The sequence below is a fragment of the Nothobranchius furzeri genome, chromosome 16, assembly GCF_043380555.1.
Source record: "Nothobranchius furzeri strain GRZ-AD chromosome 16, NfurGRZ-RIMD1, whole genome shotgun sequence".
Taxonomy (NCBI): Eukaryota; Metazoa; Chordata; class Actinopteri; order Cyprinodontiformes; family Nothobranchiidae; genus Nothobranchius; species Nothobranchius furzeri.
The window spans coordinates 44,797,039-44,818,491 of NC_091756.1; the positions used below are offsets into that span (position 1 = coordinate 44,797,039).

General features: G+C 41.8%; 1 protein-coding gene and 2 non-coding genes across 3 annotated transcripts; all 3 read right to left on the reverse strand.

Annotated features, from left to right (window-relative positions):
* Positions 1-216: 216 nt before the first annotated feature.
* On the reverse strand, positions 217-8,305 carry trim8b (tripartite motif containing 8b). Its single transcript, XM_015962857.3, has 5 exons — positions 7,478-8,305; positions 1,725-1,820; positions 1,386-1,651; positions 1,187-1,302; positions 217-1,095 (listed from the first exon to the last, which is right to left on the reverse strand). Exons 1-5 carry the CDS (start codon positions 8,081-8,083, stop codon positions 395-397), a joined length of 1,785 nt encoding a protein of 594 aa, XP_015818343.3. The 5' UTR covers positions 8,084-8,305; the 3' UTR covers positions 217-394.
* Positions 8,306-18,203: 9,898 nt separating this feature from the next.
* Positions 18,204-18,317, reverse strand: LOC129166626 (U5 spliceosomal RNA). The gene has a single exon (XR_008565611.1). It is a non-coding gene; the product is annotated as a U5 spliceosomal RNA (small nuclear RNA).
* Positions 18,318-20,074: 1,757 nt separating this feature from the next.
* On the reverse strand, positions 20,075-20,186 carry LOC129166627 (U5 spliceosomal RNA). Its single transcript, XR_008565612.2, has one exon. It is a non-coding gene; the product is annotated as a U5 spliceosomal RNA (small nuclear RNA).
* Positions 20,187-21,453: the final 1,267 nt, after the last annotated feature.

The window sequence follows — 21,453 nt, forward strand, 5'->3', positions numbered from 1 at the left end:
TGAAAGCCACTTTTCTAACAATTTTTTTTTTCTATCAACTTCTTTCCTACTCTATAAATAAAAGATGAATCTCATCCTGTCCTCTCCAGGCTGGTCGTCATCATTCTGTGCGTTTTTGAGTATGAAACGCTGAGCCAAGTTGTGCCAGAGCGAGCCGTTGGCTGCTTGTGTTTCATCTATTATACACTACATGACACGCTGACTGAAAATAACCAAAGATAAAAACACAAAAAGATCAACCCTGCCCCCGAATGTGTGTTTAAATATAAACATCATCTTAATGTGTGTATGTGTAGATACATTTTTTTTTGTATTTTCCAGATATAAGTCTGTAAAGGTGTGCTATTTTGGTGCCTGTCTCAAGATCTGTGTGTGTGTGAGTGTGTCTGCTGTGTTAACTGGTAACGTAATGCTTTGTAGAAGGTTGCCCATACAGCCCATAGAAATCTGCATGTCTGTGTGTCTGTGAGGCATCTATCCAATCCCTCACCGCCAAGCCCTGCATGGATGGGCCTCCTGAGGCCAGGCCAGGAGGAGGGGGGTAGTCCTGGGGGCTAACCCAGGGAAAGGAACCAGAGCGTGGGTATGGGGGATGGCTACGGTGGCCTGAAACAGAGGGCACTCCGGAGCAGTAGCAGTTATCCACAGTACACATGAGGATCTTGCGGCCGCCGTACTGAGGCAGCACAGCCTGCTGGGAGGAGTGGGAGGAGCTGCTGCCACCAGGAGGGAAGTGCGAAGAGCTGAACACAGAGCCAGAGTGGTGATTGGTCAACGAGCCGCTTCCACTCCCGTTGCTGCCGGTGTCGCTGATGTGTGGCGGGGCACAGGGGCCGAGAGTCTGCTGATTGGTGGACTGGCCCTCTCCAGAGGTGGCGCCAGAGCCCAGGTAGGGCTGTTTGGCTAATGAGGAGGAGGAAGACGAGGAAGATGAGGATGAGTCCTTAAAGCCTGGAGCTGGGGTCTTCCCAGCGGTCCCATTTCCCTCTGGAAAGGCAGTGGAATGTTTCCGCTTCTCTGCTCCGGAGCCGGAGCTCTGACCGCTGGGAAACGCAGCGACGGACTGCAGGAAGGAGGATGGAGGAGTGAGGGGAACTAAGGGAGAAGAAGAGGTGAAAAATCAGAGATGAATAAAATGAAAGCAGAATGAGAATATAATCTGGTTTACAGCTATAATAGGCCCTACCTTCCAGAGTTCGCTTCAAGCTCTTCTCTCTCTTGGAGATCTCAGAAAGAAACAGTTTAGAGTTTAGATTCCCAACCTTGTAGGGAGGGAGGCTGCTTCCTACACACGCCTGAGACCTGCAACAGGAAACGTGCAAACATCAGGATCAGTGATCCCTCTGGAAACCTGTACGTTATGCTGGACAGCTCTGTCCTCCCACCTGTCAGTGAGGATTTTAACAGGTTTGGTGTTCTTCATGAAACTCAGCTCCTCCGCTTTGCTGAAAGCCGTGTTGATGGAGCTCAACAGCTTCTGGGCTTCATGGCGCTGCTCTCCCAGAACCAGAACCTGGGTTGAATTCTCCTGGAAGAAACGGGCCTGAGCCCGATCCAGAGCCTCCAGCGTACGGCCCAGGTCCTCCTCCAGGAGCTGATGCATTCGCTGGTACTGCAGGCGCACCTCCTCCTTCAGCTCACACACCCTGTCCTGTAGGCACAACACAAACATCTAAACAGTTCTGCTCGAGGAGAGTAAGAGACATGACGCGTTTCAAACAAACCTCCACTGAACACTTGTCAGAGTCGAGTTTGCAAAGCTGCTCCTCGATCTCCTGCACTCGCTCCTCCACACGCTCCTGCTGCTTCAACAGGTTTTGCTGAAAGGAGAGAGAGAGAGTCTTAGGCCTTTGGGACGTCGTAGCCTTTGCTAGCCACTAGCATCCACTTTCCATACCAGAGATATTAGAATTCCTGGAGCTGGCTAATTTCGTCTCTATCCAACACACAATCCCTGCGGGGGAGGAAGGGGGGGGGGGGGGCTGCTGTCATAGCAACCACCAGCTATTTAGCGTTTGCATTAGTGAATGAGGACCAAAGTTGGGGGAGCTGGAGGCAGTGAGCAGAGATAGAAAAATGGTCTGGAGAAAAAAAACCTCCAGCCTCCCCTTGTGCACCTCCTGTCCTCACACAGCCTGCCTAAAAACATCAGAGCACACGAAGGAGGTTGCTCTGAAGCAAGGCCATGCTCCAGCAACAGCACCTGGTTGTTGAGATTGTGATGATGATACGTGAACAAAAACAGCCTAAAGGAGACCACAAACCCGGCAGAATTTAACACAAAATCCTTGTTTGGCACTTACTGACGACTGTTGCAGCAGGTTTTTTAACCAACCTGAACAAACTGTGCATAGGTCGTCTTTGCTTGCCTGCTAGCTGACAAATCCTTAATCCACATTATTAAAGATGATTCTCAAATGAATTTGGGAAATATGTATCGATTATTCCAGAAATGTCAAATTTAATCCCTTTCTAGGTTGATGACAGTCAAAAAGGTTTAGCAGCAGTGAATCAATACATTTATATTACCTATAGAATAGAATAGTGATGCACCGATATGAAATTTTTGGGCCGATACCGATATTAAGATCACTGTTTTGGCCGATAACTAATATTTGCAGATACCGATATACTGACATTAATGCTTCTAAAATCAGCAGATTTTGTATAGAATGAAAATTATTAATGCTGAATTTACATTATTACGTACACACACACACACACACACACACACACACACACACACACACACACACACACACACATTTATGGTTCTGAGATGATTACAATCACTGTCACACGACTAAACAAATACACATCACCCTCTGAAACAGACAGACAAATGGAGACGAGATGAAAAAATATCGGTTGTTAATATCGGCTCGGTTTTATCGGAGAGATACCGATATGTTAAAAAATGACTGAACATCAGCCGATACTGATGTTGATGCCGATATATTGTCCATCCCTAGAATGGAATAGACTTTATTGTAGTTGCTTCAGGAACATCTAAATTGCGGGTGGTCTGCCAATGACTTTACACAGGACATAAGACCAGAACACAAGAAGTGTCTAACACATAGAAAACATCCAAGAGCCTTCTTGTTAATTGGACAACATAAAAACCTTCTATGGTACAACAGCAGGTTATCCTTAATTATGACTCTTTAGACGACTTGACGTGGCTTCATCAGAACACGGGAGCCTTTTCTGACCTATGATGGTTTAAGTATCTATAATCCTGATGAGAGCCCTTGCACTGTAATATTAATGCATGCTGTGTTATGCAATATTGCCCTTAAGTGCTACCTCCTTTATTATTTTATTTATTTATATTCCTTTGCTTCTTTTCTTTTTATTCCTCTAAACCCCTCCCCTGTTCATGCACAACTGATAACTGACTTAAAGGCATAACTACAGGCCAGAAGTACGTCTCATTTCTATCTTGGTGTGTTTGGTTTCTTTATATTTGTGGAAAAGCTTAATAAAAATATCTAAAAAAATAACACAACAGAGTCACTCTGCAGTCACGACTGCTGTCATTGCATTGTCCCATAGTAAACACAAGAAGAAGCCAATAAACGACTTTCTACGCTCAACAAGAAATTTTGTTTTTCAATTAAAAGACTGCAAAATATGTTCAATATTGTATTTATTATTACTGTGAACATGATTGTGAAGATTACGTCTAAAACCACAGATTTTACATAAAAATAGACATGTCTTTTACTTGCTCTGGGCTTAGCTCATCTTATGTTCAAATATGGCTGCTTTGATTTTCATGAGACTTACAATACATCTTATTTAGCACTAGTCAAGCTTGTGATGAGTTTCATAAACCTAGTGTTAGTTTTAGAGATCTGACCGTAAACAATACGAGACGAGCAGTTTTGGTGCGTTGTAGACCCACGCTGATTGGTGGAATGGTGCCATGGTGCAAACTATGACTAGCTTGATCTCTGATTGGTTGGATGATATCTCGTAACTCTAAGAGCCCATGAAAACGTACACCGACATCATTTATGATGTGAGTGGAAGTGTCTACAATGGCCCTGTAAAGGGTTAAACTCGCCAACAGTGCAAAGTGACCTCATCTATTAATCTATTCTTACACTAATAGTTACATAATCTTGTATGTTACACTAACATGTGTGTGTGTGAGCGTGAATGCACCACTGCAAAAATCTAATCTCACCATCCCAAGGCATTACATTAATCCTTTACAGCATGAATAGATTTTTATTTGTAGAATCATCATTTTCAAATGAATATAAAATATGCACGTTCTGGTCAAGTTTTTAGAGATGGATTCAAATCTGGCTGATCTGTGTCAGCATTCAGAACCTGAGTTGAAGAATCTCTGTAGAATCTCCAATTCCCCAAATTTGAAAGCAGTTTATTTTAGAAACCTTAACAGTAACACCAGTTTTTAAAAACATGAAATACATTTAGAAATGTTCCTGCTGGATGTGACCACTGATGCTCCAGAAGTGATTTACATCATTATTCATGTTTGTAAGTAGAAAAAAGATGGAGAGGCTACGAGACACCTCAAACCTATATACTTCTCCATTAGCAGGTTTACACACACACACACACACACACACACACACACACACACACACACACACACACACACACACACACACACACACACACACACACGTCCTTTTACACTTCTCCATTGTCAGTGTCGGGAAGCAATTCTCCACCAAGACAGCAGGGGGCGAAGCGCTTTTCTGGGGTAACCTGCCATCCTTGCAGTTATGTCTCTAGTGTTTACTATAGTGTGTGTACACAGTGTTTATGTATTTCAGAGACTTTAACAGATTTGTCCCTCATTCTCCTCCACCTCTTCATGCAGCCACCGCTTCATAATTTGTCCACGAATAAAAAGTTTGCTGCGTATCTGTGTGTTCCTTCAGCTGCATTAACATTTATATCGTCAAACTTTTTCTGTGAGACCTTCTTCAATCTGACCCGTGACTGCCACTAAATATCTTCATCTCCTGTTTAATTTTTTTTGAAGAGGGATGGCGGAGCAGTTGAAGCGGTCTCCAGACGGATAGTGAGAAATCCTTAGAGATCGCTGGTGTTGGTGGCGTCACTTCCTTTTATCCCCGGGAAGTAGAGGGTGACACCGTCCTCTGCTGCCCGTGGCAGATATACACGGAATGAATGTAAAAAAAGATAGTTAGAAAATTAGGCTCTACTTCGTTCATCCTTGTGAGCCTGTTGGGAGCCCTTGGGACCACGTCTAATGGCAGTGTGTGTCTGCCCCTCCACAGATGAAAAAGTATAAACTAAAGCTTTAATCCTGGATCAGAGCTGTTAGTTCATCCATTCTGTAGGATGTGAACTCCATTTCTCCAAACACAGGCCATTCAGGATGCTATCTTCAGTGAGTGTGATCGTAGCTTAAAAATGACCAAACATTCCTTTAGAAAATCACCGAATAAAAATCAAATCAACAAGTGAATGATCGTTTGTCCTGTGAGTTGAAGGTTTGTTCATGCGCCCTCCTCATCATCATTATCCAGTTATTCTAACTCACAGCAGCTGATTTCATCGTTAGCGATCAGCAGCTGTGGAGCCTGATAGGAAAGAAAACCGGCAGACTCCTGGGCCTCTGCAGCACATGGTTGGAAATCACTGCCCTACATATCTCTGACACACACACAGTTAAATCCAGGACGATGACCTGGTTGTGCTGACTGATTGAGTTAGGCTCTGAGCAGAAGCCAGAGGAAGACTACGGGAAGGGGGGGTCAGCTAAATGTGTGGGATACCTTTGGGGGAAGGGTGGGGGGTCATAAACATGGGAGGGTGCACTTCAGCTGTCATTTCTCCACAGCGTGTTTTCCATCAGAGCAGGAGAGGAGGGCTAGGGGGAAGGTCGATCCTCACTCAGAGTGGCTGGTGGGAGGGAGGTGAGTTTGGGGGGGGGGGGGGTACTGATGGAAGTGAAGAGCAGGGTGAGGGCTGTAGGGTGGTGTGTGCGCTTTAATCATGAACATCATGGAGGATGCGTTTGTTTTGCACAAGGCTCCTGTTGAGAAGCTGCAAATGTGTAAAAAGGATTTAAACTTACAAAAAATGTGAAAATGAAGCCATCAGTTTGAGAGGAAATGCCTAAAGATGTCTACCCACTTGTTTTAAAAAGATAAACAGACTGTATAAACCCTTTTAAATGCGTAAAAAAGCCCCAGTCTGGTTTCAGTAAAAGGGAGTTTGAGAGATGGAGGTAATGGTTTGTAAATTAGCTGCAGCATTCTGGCTGTTGCAGAGAAGAAAATGCTAATTAGATGCGTTTTTAATTAAGTGGTGTGAACTGATGAAACGGGTGGTTGTACAGTAGAAGTGACACTGATCGTGGCTCTGACAACAGACATCAGAGATCAGAGCTCATGGTCACCGTGGTGGGAAATTCAGAGCTGTGTTGCAAGTCGGGTTTTTAAATCAGGCTAAAATCTTCCAGTGACCACGCTCCGTCCCCAGGTGACTATTTAACTCTGTATAAAGCTGAGTCATTACATTACCAACAGGAAATACACCCCACAATGTCATGGTTTACACCCAAACGGGGTGTATAGTGAACTAGATGAGTCAGGCAGCAGAGACGATTCTCCTCGTGTCACACATCAGTTAAAAGTAAAAGGGAGGAAAACCAGTCCAACCTCTGTTCAAACCAGCGATGGTAAACAGCAAGGGAAGGGAAGAGGTTAATAAAAATCCCAAGTAGACTGCAGAAGCAAGTGATGAATCACTTTAATCCCACTCCACTCCCCCCTTGGAACAACTGGTGATCCCTGAGCTCGGATGCACCTGTGCCGGGGAGATAAGGCACTCTGAGGGCCCCTCATTGTTCCGCCATCCACTGCATTGTTTGTCATTCCAGCAGATGAGAACGGAGGCAGAAAAAATGCAAGATACGGGTCGAAAATACTCAACCAGTTCATAGTAACTGGATAATTGGATTGAATGTCTATTAAAAAACAAATTCCCACCAAAACTATTCTGCTTTTAGATTGTGATATGACAGAGAGGCATTACGTTAAGTCACTTGTTCTTTTGATGTTTGATAAATACAAAAAGAATAAATCCCTGCGAGGGTTCGTGTGATGTCGTTACAATTACACTTGGGCAACACTTATTGATCACCGATGGACAAATTCCTGCAAAAAGGGCTGCAACAATCGATTACCCTCCAGATTAATGGTTAGTCAGTGCATGGTGGTAAAAACCTGATGAGCAAAAGAAGTGCTGCAGCTTTCCAAAGCTCATGATGTGATGACTTTTTGAGTCAAAGTTCTAAATATTGAAGTTGTTCTGACTGACGATGGCAAGAAGAGGATTATTTCTTAATCCAAGCGGAAAATAGTGAATTTTCTACTGTTTATGCTAAAAATAAAGTTGAAAGACACCTGATCTGCTCGTTTGTGTCAACTGAAACATAATGTTGTTTAACACGTCTTACTCTGATGTCGTTGCGCCGCAGTTCCACGTCGGTGACGGCGTGGCCGTGGCTGGGGTGGCAGCGGGCAAAGCAGCAGTACTGACACACCGCCGTCTGCTCGGCCTCGCAGTGGTATAGCCGGAGTTCGTCGTGCTGCGGGCATGTCCAGGCCTTCACCGCTTCCGCTTCCACCAACAGGTGCCCGAGGGCTGAGCACGGTTGCTGCAGGTGTGTCTGGATGTGGGACTGGCAGCATGGAGCGTTGCAGCGCAGGCAGACCTTGACCGCAGGGAGTGGCGGGCCACGGCGGCACAGGATGCACTGCAGCGCCGGAGCGGTAGCCTTCTCCACGCTCAGGGCGTTGTACTTCTCTACTATGTTGGACAGTTTGTGGTTCTTCTCCAGGCTGGGCTTCTGTGTGTATGCATGGTTGCACTCAGGGCAGCGAGCCAGCGAGGAGTCTTTGGCCCAGGCCTCGCTGATGCAGCCCCGACAGAAGTTGTGCTTGCAGGGCAGCTGGATGGGATCAGAAAACACGTGCAGGCAGATGGGGCAGATGAGCTCCTCCTCAAAACAGTTCCTCCACGTCTCAGCCATGTCAGAGGCCATCATGATGCAGACAGGCATACAACTCAAACTTTTCCACCTCTTCCAAAATCCCCTAGGCCTCTGTGTCTCTCAGAGGAAACCCAACACTCATAAAAGATCCAAAGCTGTCCAGAAAGATCAATATTTATCTGCAAAAACCCTCCGAATTAGACAAAGCTCACAGACAGAAGACGAATATTGCTTATTGATGCAGCATGAAGGCAAATTCCAGGAAACTAAGCAAAGCGGAGGCTCCAGGCAGAGATGACAACACCTTTGGTGTTTTAAAAACAAGGAGCTGACGTTATGCAGATTACAGGAAATGGTGCTTTTCTCCCTCCACAGCAGACTCACACAAGGGGCCTGTGGGATGCAAAGAGCCCGTCTGCTACAGATAAACTATGGGTTTGCAAACAAGGCACAGAGAAATAACCGTCAACAGGAATACATTCGATCACGAGATGCATCCATGTGACACATTTATAAAAAAGACTCCTGATGTTTACTGCTGCCTGCTCAGGCCTTAGCAGCTTTCTCCCCACTTAAAGGTTGGAGTATGATTGACTGTGAGCCAATTCAGACCAACAAACCAAGCATGAAAAACACAGCTCACGTCCGCACCCTGGTTACTATTTACACACAGCGCTTTAAAACGCCGGAATAGGGCTTTTTTCTCTCCCCAGGAGCTCAAGGACGCTCTCAATAATCACAATGCAGCGAAATAATTTTCTCCCCTACATTATGAGTATCTAGAGAGCCGTAGCCAGCTTTTTAATTAGACACGTGATGCGATGGCTGGGCAGCACATATACGTGTATATAGATAAATATAAGTGCTGTTGTCAGATGAAGGAGGAGGAAGCCACCGGGGTTTTAATTAGACATAAAGGCGACACAGATGTGCCTGCTATGTGGCACAGTTCGCCTGTCTGTACACAAGGCCGCAGCTTTTAAACCGGGTTTCTATCGACAACAAAGGCCTTATAATCTCATTAGACTGGAAATCATAGCCAGGTCGTCGTTCCGAGCCTGTTTACTGCATAGTTAATCGTTTTAATGGTCCAGTCCAGCTCCTGCGCACAAAACAAAGGGTTTTAGGATCCGCAGGAATGTTGGCCGCTGTTTGCTTCTCCCCTCCTCCTCCTCCGACACATCTATCAAATATCTCCTCACACAAAGATTGGTAGCATTATTTATGCCCGCCGTACCGTCCGCTCGTACTTTGGTCCCCACCTTATTCGCCTATGAAAGCCTCAGCCTTTAGCCAACAACATATTTATCTACTTCCTTATCTCGATTAAATCGCGTAAATTAGCTCAGACGTCACCTCACCATTTTCTATCACAGCACAGGTACACAAACTCCCGATAGAGGCCGTTTTCAGACAAGGACGCTCGCGGCTACAGGAAGCTAATTTGATATATTTAACTAATAAAATACAAAGATATACCCTCCTTAGCTTAAAAGGGACGTCGCGGTGCTGTCCTTGTTGGGGCTAGCTGTCATCAGCCATTTTGCAAATCCTCATTTTAAAAACAGAGGAGAAATCCGCCGTAGAAAGACTGTAGGCTGTTTCACCATAGCGGCTTTTCGATAGCTGACCTACACACATATCAAGGCGAAGTCCCGTCATAGAGAAAATAAAAACACGCCATTTTTTCCGTGGTAGTTCCGAAGGAGTCGTCTGAAAAGAGGGTTATGTTTCGTGGCCTGATGTGTCCGAGTCGATTCCGTGGTTCATAAAAAATCCCATACGGTTGTGAATAATAATATGTGTGTTTTCGAACCCCCCTTTTTCTTTCTGTCTCTATCCGCCAGGCTGTGAAGACGAACAGGAATGCAGACGAGCTGAGTTAACCTGAGTCAAGAGCAACGGGCGTGACGCGCAACTTCCGGGAAGGGTTTTCAAAGTAAAATCCTTCTCGCCTCAAAAATTCAGCTCATGAGTTAACTAGCTAACAATAAATAGTACAAGTCCATATTTTAATTTACAAAAATAGAGCTAAAATGTTTACATCAAGTTTTGCGTCTGGTTCATTTTAAAATAGCTGTTTTTTAAAATCAAACTTTATTTATAAAGGACTTTTAGTACGTTTCAGTTTGAAACAAATGCTTTAACTTTAACGCAACAAACAAAAACCAAAACAAAAAAAAATAAGCTAAATAAAATAATGGCCACAATTACAAGTTAAACAGTACATTCGAAGCAATATAAAGATTAAACAGTTATAACAAATATTTATAAACCAAATTGACTGGGGTGTATGGTTTTGTTATTATACCAGAAGTATTACAAACGTTTAAAAAAATAATGGTAACGCAAACACAAATTCTATACAGTTAAGAGTATTTCAATCTGATCCACTTTTATTGATTACAGGAGCAAAAATATAATTTACTATAATGCAATCACTTTATTTGGAACAATTTTGCTTTTGTGCAGTGAATATTTTCTTTTTTTTTGTTGCTTTACTCAGAATAAAGTAATACATCTTACTGAAATGTATGGCAAAGCTAGATGAATATTTACTAAGTGTAAACATAAGCAGACTGTGCATTTGCTCTTAACATTATCAGGTTAACAGACCTTTGCAAACAGACATGCATTGACTGACAGTGCAAAAGAACATGAGGCTCTGAACCAGCTGTTGGTTTTTGTTGCATGTGTACACTCAGCTGTCGCCTCAAAAACAGCTGGTGGCTGTTGCTTCTTTCAACAGCAAATTATTGTGTGACACCTATGCTATTAAGTACAGGGTAATAAACTGCTGGACCGATCTAGGTTCTGAAGTGACTAAATGAGAGCCAGTGACTGTGACCTTTAAATGGAAAAGCCAGCAAATTTAATCACAACATAAATAACAAACAAAGACAAGCAATAAACAGATAAATGCAAATTCAGTTACTTGAGGTATGCTTAAGAATCACCCTTTTTAAGTTTTTACTTTTACCCTTTGGGTTAAAGATCTAATAAAGGTTTATTTCTAAATTCCTAATCTAATTTCAAGTTCTATGTTATGACCGCTCATCTAATTTTGAGTGTCTCAATTGCAAACTTACTTTGGATTTGCCCTAACTTATGTTAAATTGGAATTAGGTTCATGCAATTAATTCTTTTCAGTTTACACGATTCATTCCATTCATTTTCCCCAAAAAATGGTGTCACACTCAAAATCACACATTAGGTACCCTTTAAAAGTACAAAAGAATATAGGTGCATATAGACAATTACATAGCAACATAAATACAAAACATCTGAGGTCTTGTCCTTAAGCTTAGCAAAGTCTCAATTGTCCATAAGCAATATGAACGACTTGACGTGAGTTCCTCACGTGAACAAATCCTACCCCAACCTTGGAACTGTTTGGAGTAAAGTTGGTGAAAGCAGGACTTCGAGTGTGCCTCTGTGAAGCTCCGCTGATCCCGAAAATGGTCCTGTTGGGTTTTACTGGCTCGCCTCGATCCTCAGTTCAGACCCAAGTCAAATCCAGATATGAGGACTTGATGGTTTCCGGGGTGAATAAAAAAAACCTGGCTTGTTGAGCAGGCCAACAAATATCTTACAAATTGATACAGGACCAGTCACCTTAAGCTTAGAATGACAAAACAATCAGATTGTACAATAGTTTTTAGTATGTGTCTCTAGACTTACTAATGGGGGTCAGGGATAGGAGAGCAATCTGTTACATTTGTCTGATACAGTGGGTTATCTGTAGTATCAGTAATATTTGGTCATTTGTTATATATACTTTATCATTGCCATTGTCAGATTTAAAATATAAACTTAAATATAAAGCGAACATAATACAAATGTAAACAGTCACATGTTCCCGCCAGAGAATGCTGCTGTTGTGTCCTTGGGCAAGACACTTAACCCACCTTTGCCTGCTGCTGGTGGTCAGAGGGACTGGTTGCGCCTGTGTTTAGCAGTCTTTTCTCCGTTAGTGCGCCCCAGGGCAGCTGTGGCTAAACTGTAGCTCATCATCACTAGCGTGTGAATGTGTGTGAATGCGTGGATGAGTGTTTGTGTTGTGAAGTGCTTTGGAGGGTTTTAGAACCCTAAGAAGGCGATATACAAATACATTACACAAGGTGTCAGGATTAACAAGCTTAATGTAAAGGTGCTGGTGTACACTAATTATCACACAGAATCACTTTCCGTTTAGGGATGGCTCTTGCAGAAAAGCTGTTTAACAGCCTGGTGGTTCATGTTTTTATTGTCCTGTATTGTTTACCAAACTTTTACTCTAATTTAGTGACGAACAACTTTTGACTTATCAACCCTTTCTGTGTTTGACTTAAACACTAATGTCCTGAGATCAAACATGTATGAAATGAGACAAAACAAACAGCAAAAGCATTCTGAGCTTTATTTTGAAGCCTTGTCCCAGTGCTTCCTGTCTAGTTTAGGCGCTCTCTAGACAACTTAACGCGCTTTTTCTATACAACATCAGCCGCCCCCTTTTTCCTTCTTACCCCATTACCATTTCGATTGTCACGTGATTTGTACGAACCGGGGCGGAAAAGCCCGGACTTCCACTGGCGTTACTGCGTTTATAATAAACCTGGGGTTTTCTTGTCTTGGTGATCCATCACATTTAGTGGTTTCTCTTATTCATCACACTCGATTGCCATGTGCAGACCTGAATCTGTAGTCTCCGGTTCTGCAGCCATTCACTATTGCTGTAGAAGCCTGTTAAGCACCTGCTGATTGAAATCAAGTGTGTTTAAAGAGCAAGTAACGTCTAAATTAACTTTTTTTTGCTGATAAACTGTATAAATGAGTGTCTAATAGTGTTTTAAATGTGTGTATTCATTATTTTAGCATTTTGGGGCATTTTCTTTAAACATTAAAAATTCTGCCTAAATACCACAGTATAGCGCCACCTTCAGCTTAAAACATAGAGTTTGAGTCATTTTGAATACACTTTAGCCAATGGCTAAAGAGTAAGATAAGTAAACCAGTAGAGTACTACGTAGCAGCTCTGTGTCAAAGTTATAAAGCATCGAGAGTCTCGGCCACGCCTTGTGGCGAGTTGGGAGTTGGATTTGCAAGCGAGTGTCGGACGGTTAGCGGTAGTTCAGCATTAGCATATAGCATTAGCATATCCTAATCTTTAGCATAGCTTTTAGTGATATACATACTTATTTAGTGTTAGCATGGCTGTTGGATATTGTAGTTTAGTTAGTGTTTGGCTGTTAGTGTTATTAGGAAAGTAGTTCGGGTTTAGTGTTCCATATCGTGTTAGTATGGTGAGATGGTGTAGTGTAATGGGTTCGGTGGCTCTGTGGGGTTGCACTCCTTTCCACTGTACTTAGAAATTAGGCGCCAGTGGTTGCGCGCAATCAGTGTACAGGAAAAGTCAGCTCCCGCCTGGTGCTGTAGTATGCAACCAGCATTTTACCCGCGATTCCTTCGCCAACATGATGGAGTTTGAACTGGTTTATTCTGCACGTCTCCGTTTGAAGAGGGAGGCCGTGCCCACCATGGCTCTTCCACGATTTAGGTGCAGCCTACCGACTCTGCTTCCCCATCATGGCGGGCTCCAGTCTGAGGTAAGTAAGCTAAATAAAAGTTTTAACATCTTCTAAAGACAATTCCCTACCTAAATGCAAAGTTTGAGAGACATGGTTCACTTAATTTAGCTAATATCAGTCTGCACTGCCTTCGGGCTGATTTGTCAAGTTCACAAAATGTGGAACGGGATGTAAGGTTAGAATCAGCGGCGAATCGGAACATGTCTCGAAGCCCTGGCCGACGAAACGGTCCACATGACTATTATTGTCAGGCTCGGAGAAAATTCGGGTTGTTTTTGTGTCAGTCGGTAATTCTGCAACAGTGGCTCTAACTGATGCAGCAATAGTTGACAGACAGCATTACAGCGTGACCCAGTTCTGTAAGGAATTCTGTTCAAGAGGTCGCATTTTAGGCTCTTCACATCATATATGACTGACTTTTACGTTATAATAACGATCACACACTAGGAATGTTATAAAGCGCCCATAAAGGACAGTTTCTTTTGTATATTATCTGACTTTATAAACTCCAACAACAATGTGCTTCTATTTTTTTTTTCAGGCTAAATCTACCCAAGACATTGGCCGTCAGACTGATTTAGTAGTCTGCAAGAATGCACTTGTCCAGGCTGACGTGAAGCCTTACCCGTAGCAAAGGTGAATTATTTTTAATAATCTTCTATGTAAACATTTTATTATCACCTTCTAGTTTTAATTTGTTGTACAGATTATTGTTACACGTGATTTTATGCTCTTTTAAACATTTGTAAATGTGCTGCTGCTTTGTTTTTTACATAGCCACCCAGTTTAGAGCTCACAGCCGCAGTGTGTCTTGTGACACAGGGACCGTGAGGAAATTCATCTTCCAGAAAGTCCCAGAGCAGCATCCACACCCCTGAAAAGACCAAGATGTGAGGTGTCTGCTGTTGATCCCAGCTTCCACCTCAATGACAGTGCAAGCTCAGTGAACTGTTCAAGGTAAAAAAATTATAACATTTCAGAATTTTTAAAATATTACCATATATATAAATGTATGTGTTCTGTACAGCTCTTTCACTGAGGTCCATCCACAAAAGGACAAGAAGTACATTGTTCACGAGGAACAGTTGCTGGGGCTGTTCAGAAGGTGTCCCGTTTGTACCGGTCGTTGTGTTGTGAACACAACGACAATCGGCACACTGCTCCATGTGACACAACGGTGTTCATGCTGTGAGCACTATAATGAGTGGTCCAGTCAGCCCATGGTGAACAGCATCCCAGCAGGAAACCTCCAGCTCTGTGCTGCTGTCCTTTTCACAGGCTCATCATTTAGCCAGATTTCTAAGGTATAGCCCAAAAATGTTTAGGTTAGTTTTGATAAGATCTGTGCATCTCTCTTTATATGACGTAACTTTTCATATTTTTGTTCCTGGGTGCCTTCAATGTGCAGGGACTGCCCAAGCAGACATTCTCTCGACATCAGGCAAAGCTGTTAATTCCATCAGTGAGCTGGCAGTGGCAGCTAGAGCAAGCTGATATCATCCAGGAGGCTACTGAATCTGGACCTGTGACTCTTGGTGGTGACATGCGAGCTGATTCACCTGGTGAATACGTTTAAATTTATTTATTTTATTCCTTTGCTATCAAATGTAAATTAAGTAATAACTTGCATTTCTGAAGGACACTCAGCCAAATATGGCAGCTACACCAAGATGGATCTCAAAAGAAACAAAGTTATTGATATCCAGCTCGTACAGGTATGACATTACCTGATGATTCCAATGCATTTCATGGTTAATTATTCACATATCAATGGAGAATCGTGTTTATTTTCAGAGCAATGAAGTTGGAAATAGTGTGCGAATGGAGAAGGGGGGATTTGTGCGAAGTCTGAGCACACTTTTGGTGAGGGGGGTCGATGTGCAGCAAGTTGTGACTGACCGCCACACATGGGTGCAGAAGTATTTGCGGGAGGAAAAAAAAAAGGAAATCAGTCACTACTTTGACCCCTGGCGCATGGGAAAAGGTAATCTTTGGGGATGTATATAGTGAACATTACAGGATTTTTTTTTCTATTTTAAATGTGGGTCTGTTTGGCTCTCCAGGAGTTGATAAGAAAATCGAAGAGCTGGGGAAGAGAAAGACGACCCAGGATGTGAGACTGTGGAAGCAAAGTGTGGTGAACCACCTCTACTGGTCAGCATCCAGTTCCTCCTCAGGACAGGAGGCAGTAGCAAAGTGGACTTCAGTTGCCAGCCACATCCAAAATGTGCACAGCCATGACAACGCCCTGTTCCCTAGCTGTCTGCATGCACCTCTGGATGGAGAACAGGCAAGACAGTGGCTCAAACCAAGTAAGTGTAGCATGTACTCATTACAGCTGAGCCTTTACTGTTGGGTTTCTTTACATTTAGAACAAGTCACCCCACAACAGAATATTTGTCTTCACCTCCTTCAACATGGAGACATATTTTTGGAGCATGAGAGTTACAGACGTCACACGTAGCTGCTAAGGTCACACACCACCATTTGGCCAACAGCAATTAATTATCAAGAATAAAATGCTGTGCAGAAATTTCACAAGAGGGCACCACACAACTCATGGTTTTAGGCAGAACAGCCTTAATTGAAATAATATGTACTAAGATGCCATAAGTAATGACCACACCTGCCGACAGCACTATTAGTCACTCTTTCATACATTTGTCATCTAAAAATGTCAGCTATGGGTAACTTTTTCTCAATGAAATAATAGCAACATTCTAAAGTTGATCAAATTGTAATTTATGTAATTAACATTTTCAACGCAGGCACTGCATCATGTGAGAAGCTCACTGCCATTCTGTTAGCTCCATGGTTTGTGAAGGACGTAGAGAAGATAAGCCCTCAGTACCACACATCCACCTTGGAGGCCTTCCACAGCCTCATCATCAGATTCACTCCAAAAAGTCAGGTCTTCTCCTTCAAAGGAATGCTGTCTAGGTAATGAATAGAATAAATGGTCAAATTAATGCCTCTAATTGTTTAAATTTTAGCATGAAATGTAGAATTTTGCCTAAAATCTATATGGTTCGTTTATTTGATTATTTCAGATTGCAAATTGCTGCAATGCACTATAATGAAAATGCAGTACGCTCACATGCAGCAACAGCAACTGGTGAGCTGAGATATGCTGTGGTGTGCCCAAAGTACAAACGTGGAGACTACACAGTGAGAGCCCTGAAGACCAATCCAACCTCATGTATGTCATATATTGTATGATAACACCAAAATGATGATCATGGAGAACTATTGTAATACTGAAAACCATTTTCCAGTATATGTGCACAAGCTTATGGACCTGCTGTTCGACTCTGTGGTGGTGGATCCTCTCCCATATCAGGAGACAAAATTCCGGTTCCAGAACCTCTCTGTGCCCAGTTCCAGAGACCAGACAAACGGGATGCTGTGAGCAGGCACAGGTCCAGGTTTTAAAGTGCACGTAAGGTGAGCTACACAAGAGATTGTAATTATTAGTTAGTATTCTACTCTGTGTGTTTTTCCTTCTCTCCTCCTCAGCCAGGCTGCTCACCACTGTACAACAGAGGAGTTACCTGTTGTCATTATGGATCTTTCTGCTCATCCACTCGTGACTCATGCTGTCCACCTCCCAGATGGCTTGATCTCTCCACCTTTCTGCTCTGTGGCTCCCATACAACTTGAAAATCTTGGCCGTATGTAACTTAACAAAACTCACCAGTCTTGCTATTGTAAGTCATACTAGTCATACTAATATTCCTTTTTTCCTCAGAGCCTCCTGATCTTGTAACAGAAAATCCTGTGCTCCATCTCCACGACGTTGGTCATCACAGTGAAAGCTACCTCCAGTCTAAGGAACCTAAGAAACATCACTGTTGGCCCAACCTCTCCTCACATGGCTCCAGAATCTCTGCTTGTGGTTTAGAGTTTTGTCAAAAATATGAAAGTTACGATCAGATTGTAATCTAACATTGTCTTAGTAGTAGCTATAATAAATGTTATCCTTGCAGCACAATTGTGTCATTTTAAATACAATTATATTGATATTTTGATGTGTATAAATACAAATATCACATTTATTAAATTATCATTCATTTTTACCTAATTGAACCTGCTCTAGACTTCATTAATCACACAGGGTGTACATTCACTTGTTACAGCAGCACTAATTAACCACTAATTAGAATCTTACTGTTGTAAGAGCTCATTTGAAAGTGTGTGGCTATATGTGTGTATATATAAATAATGTCAAAGTGTAAAGAAGTGCATTTACCGTTTAGACTTAAAACTAAAACGTGCTGGATACCGAACCTCCAGCTCCGGAATTGAACACCCCTGTTATAGACCATGTATTTTGGGGGAAACATCTTATGGGCAGCAAATGCGCGTTCTGCGTGATAAATTATAGGGAAACATTCTCATGCACGATAATAAGAACGAGTAATGCAGTATGTGGTTAACTTCTTTCTTCTTCACATGAGAGGGAGCCCTACTGTTCGCTCATTAGACTTTGTAAATAATTTGTGAAGTAAAACATGTCTACACGTTCCCTTTTTTTATATGTGACTTTCTTTCCCCTCTGTCAGCATTTTTAGTAGTGATAGGTATTAGGATATATTAGGATGGTTCACTTTGACAATTCAGGAAGCCCCACAAAAGCAGGGCATCAAAAAATTGAGGTAAACTCTTGTTGTTCCTCTCCACGGAAATCTTTAGTAAAAGGCGAAAGATTTATACGATCTGAAGAGAAACAAGAGTGATCTGGTTAAAGACTGTAAACCAGACTTATTATACCAAAGGTAATACATTTACGGTGACGGGTCGTCTGACTTATTCGTAACAAATACTTTATAAAGTCATAAAACACATTTTACGCTAATATAAATACGGCAAAATGAAATTTACAATGTAATATCGAATTTGTACGTTTCTTTAACATAAACGTGTTAACCTACGCCGTGATGCATGACGGGAGATTTCTTCTTCCGCATCCGCAAGACACGCCTCTTAAACACGTCTAAGCAATAATAACAGCAGCAATAATTTCTCCAACATTTTATACAATAACGAACCATATGCTCTACTTAATTTGAGATAAAAACATTTTTATTTACTATTTTAAAACATTATTCTGCTGTAGGCGTAACTCAAATGAGGCAGCAGAAGGTGCAGTTTGATTGGTAAACTAGCTGACACTCTCAGGTCAGCGTCAGTGAATTAATGAAGTAGTATTTTTCTCTTATTATTATCTAAAAACGCAATTATTTTGTATTTATGTAGCAGTGTCAAACATGACGGTCTATCCAGCCCTTTTACCTAAATAAAACCAGTTTATTTCCAGCTGCTCGTCCCTGCCTGGAACAGTAGCTTGTGAAAACTCACATACCCTCTAGCGGGCTGAAGGCGAACTACAGACACTGTCGACTTAAAGGGACAATAAGCAACTTTTCAATTTTCAAATCATTTTCTTAAACCAGTATGTGCTAAAATCACTCTTTACATTTATTGTTAATGAAAGGCCACCCAGCCCCTATCGCCCCCCTGTGGCCACAGTATCGTATTTGCAACTTCACAGTTGCTGGTCTGATCTGCTGGGACTTGGGGCTGCTGTGTGGCTTCAGGACGTTTTCTGCATGTTTTAGATCATGAACCCAGCTTATTTGTTTAAATTAGTGAATAATCACTCCTCTAGACACCAAGAAACGCTGTAAGACGTTTCGGCTGGTGGTAGATTAAGGTGTTAAATGACAACCGCACAGCGAGATTGTTTCGTTTCTACAAACGGACACTGAGGGGTGCTAAAAGCAAGCAAAACTGGTTAGTATCCCTTAAAAGGGACTTTTCTCTTACTAAATTAAATTAGTTAGAAATTAAAAGTTTACAACATTTATTCAAAAAAGAGAAAGAGAGAGAGAGAGAGAGAGAGAGAGAGAGAGAGAGAGAGAGAGACCATTTAAGAGAACTAATTCCTAAATCTTGTCACTGACTCTGTATAACTTAGTGATGTGACTTTCATGAATGAATCAAATCTTTTGAACGGGGTTTCAAAGTGAATGATAAGAGCCGAGTCCCTGCAGAGAGCCGTTCATCTTAACAAACCTCCCCGGAAGTCGGTCAAACTCACCTCAGATTTCTGGTTCCTCACCATCCAGCACATATGTTTCATGTTTATATATTTGGCAGACACTTTATTCAAAGCAACTTACAATTTTCAACCTAAAGGTGATGTTGTGATTTACCAAATAAATAAATATAAACATATAATTTAAAAATATATATTTGTGGAAGGTGAAAACTTTCATTTGTAACACCAAATTGAATACTGTGGGGTGCAAATACAATTTTGACTGTAAATGAAACCATGTTTGCTCATTAGGCTTTGTGAATCATTTGCGAAGGTGAATTAACACATGCCTACACGTGCTACTTAATTCTATATGTATCGTACTTTCTCCTGTCAGTAATTCTGATTGGGTGGGGTCATAAAATGATAACAACTATTTTTGACATTTCAGGAAGCCCTACATTCGCAGGGCATCAAAAAATTGAGGTTAACTTTTGTTGTTCCTCTCCACGGAAATCTTTAGTAAAAGGCGAAAGATTTATACGATCTGAAGAGAAACAAGAGTGATCTGATTGGCAGCTGTAAACCAGACTTATTATACCAAAGGTAATACAGTTACGGTGACGGGTCGTCTGATTTATTCGTAACAAATACTTTATAAAGTCATAAAACACATTTTACGCTAATATAAATGCGGCAAAATGAAATTTACAAATGTAATATCGAATTTTTACGTTTCTTTAACATAAACGTGTTAACCTACGCCGCAATGCATGACGGGAGATTTCTTCTTCCGCATCCGCAAGACACGCCTCTTAAACACGTCTAAGCAATAATAACAGCAGCAATAATTTCTCCAACATTTTATACAATAACGAACCACATGCTCGACTTAATTTGAGATAAAAACATTTTTATTTACTATTTTAAAACATTATTCTGCTGTAGTCGTAACTCAAACGAGGCAGCAGAAGGTGCAGTTTATTGGTAAACTAGCTGACACTCTCAGGTCAGCGTCAGTGAATTAATGAAGTAGTATTTTTCTCCTATTTTTATCTAAAAAAGCAATTATTTTGTATTTATGTAGCAGTGTCAAACATGACGGTCTATCCAGCCCTTTTACCTAAATAAAACCAGTTTATTTCCAGCTGCTCGAGCGTCCCTGCCTGGAACAAGCAGTAGCTTGTGAAAACTCACATACCCTCTAGCGGGCTGAAGGCGAACTACAGACACTGTCGACAATAAGGGACAATAAGCAACTTTTCAATTTTCAAATCATTTTCTTAAACCAGTATGTGCTAAAATCACTCTTTACATTTATTGTTAATGAAAGGCCACCCAGCCCCTATCGCCCCCTGTGGCCACAGTATCGTATTTGCAACTTCACAGTTGCTGGTCTGATCTGCTGGGACTTGGGGCTGCTGTTTGGCTTCAGGACGTTTTCTGCATGTTTTAGATCATGAACCCAGCTTATTTGTTTAAATTAGTGAATAATCACTCCTCTAGACACTAAGAAACGCTGGAAGACGTTTCGGCTGGTGGTAGATTAAGGTGTTAAATGACAACCGCACAGCGAGATTGTTTCGTTTCTACAAACGGACACTGAGGGGTGCTAAAAGCAAGCAAAACTGGTTAGTATCCCTTAAAAGGGACTTTTCTCTTACTAAATTAAATTAGTTAGAAATTAAAATTCAACAGCTGTGCTTAATAGCAAAAATAAATAGATAACAATTTTGACTACCTGTCCACTGTAGTGACCATTATGCATCAAAGGGTTAATTCTTACAAATAATTTAATATAAAAAGTGAGATTTATTAAATTAAAAATGATT

Excerpts from the sequence above, each read along its gene's own strand:
- trim8b (XM_015962857.3), bottom strand. The coding sequence starts at position 8,083 with ATGCCTGTCTGCATCATGATGGCCTCTGACATGGCTGAGACGTGGAGG. Across the intron at positions 1,303-1,385 it reads GTTAAAATCCTCACTGACAG|GTCTCAGGCGTGTGTAGGAA; the intron begins GTGGGAGGACAG and ends TTCCTGTTGCAG. Across the intron at positions 1,096-1,186 it reads CTTGAAGCGAACTCTGGAAG|TTCCCCTCACTCCTCCATCC; the intron begins GTAGGGCCTATT and ends CTTCTCCCTTAG.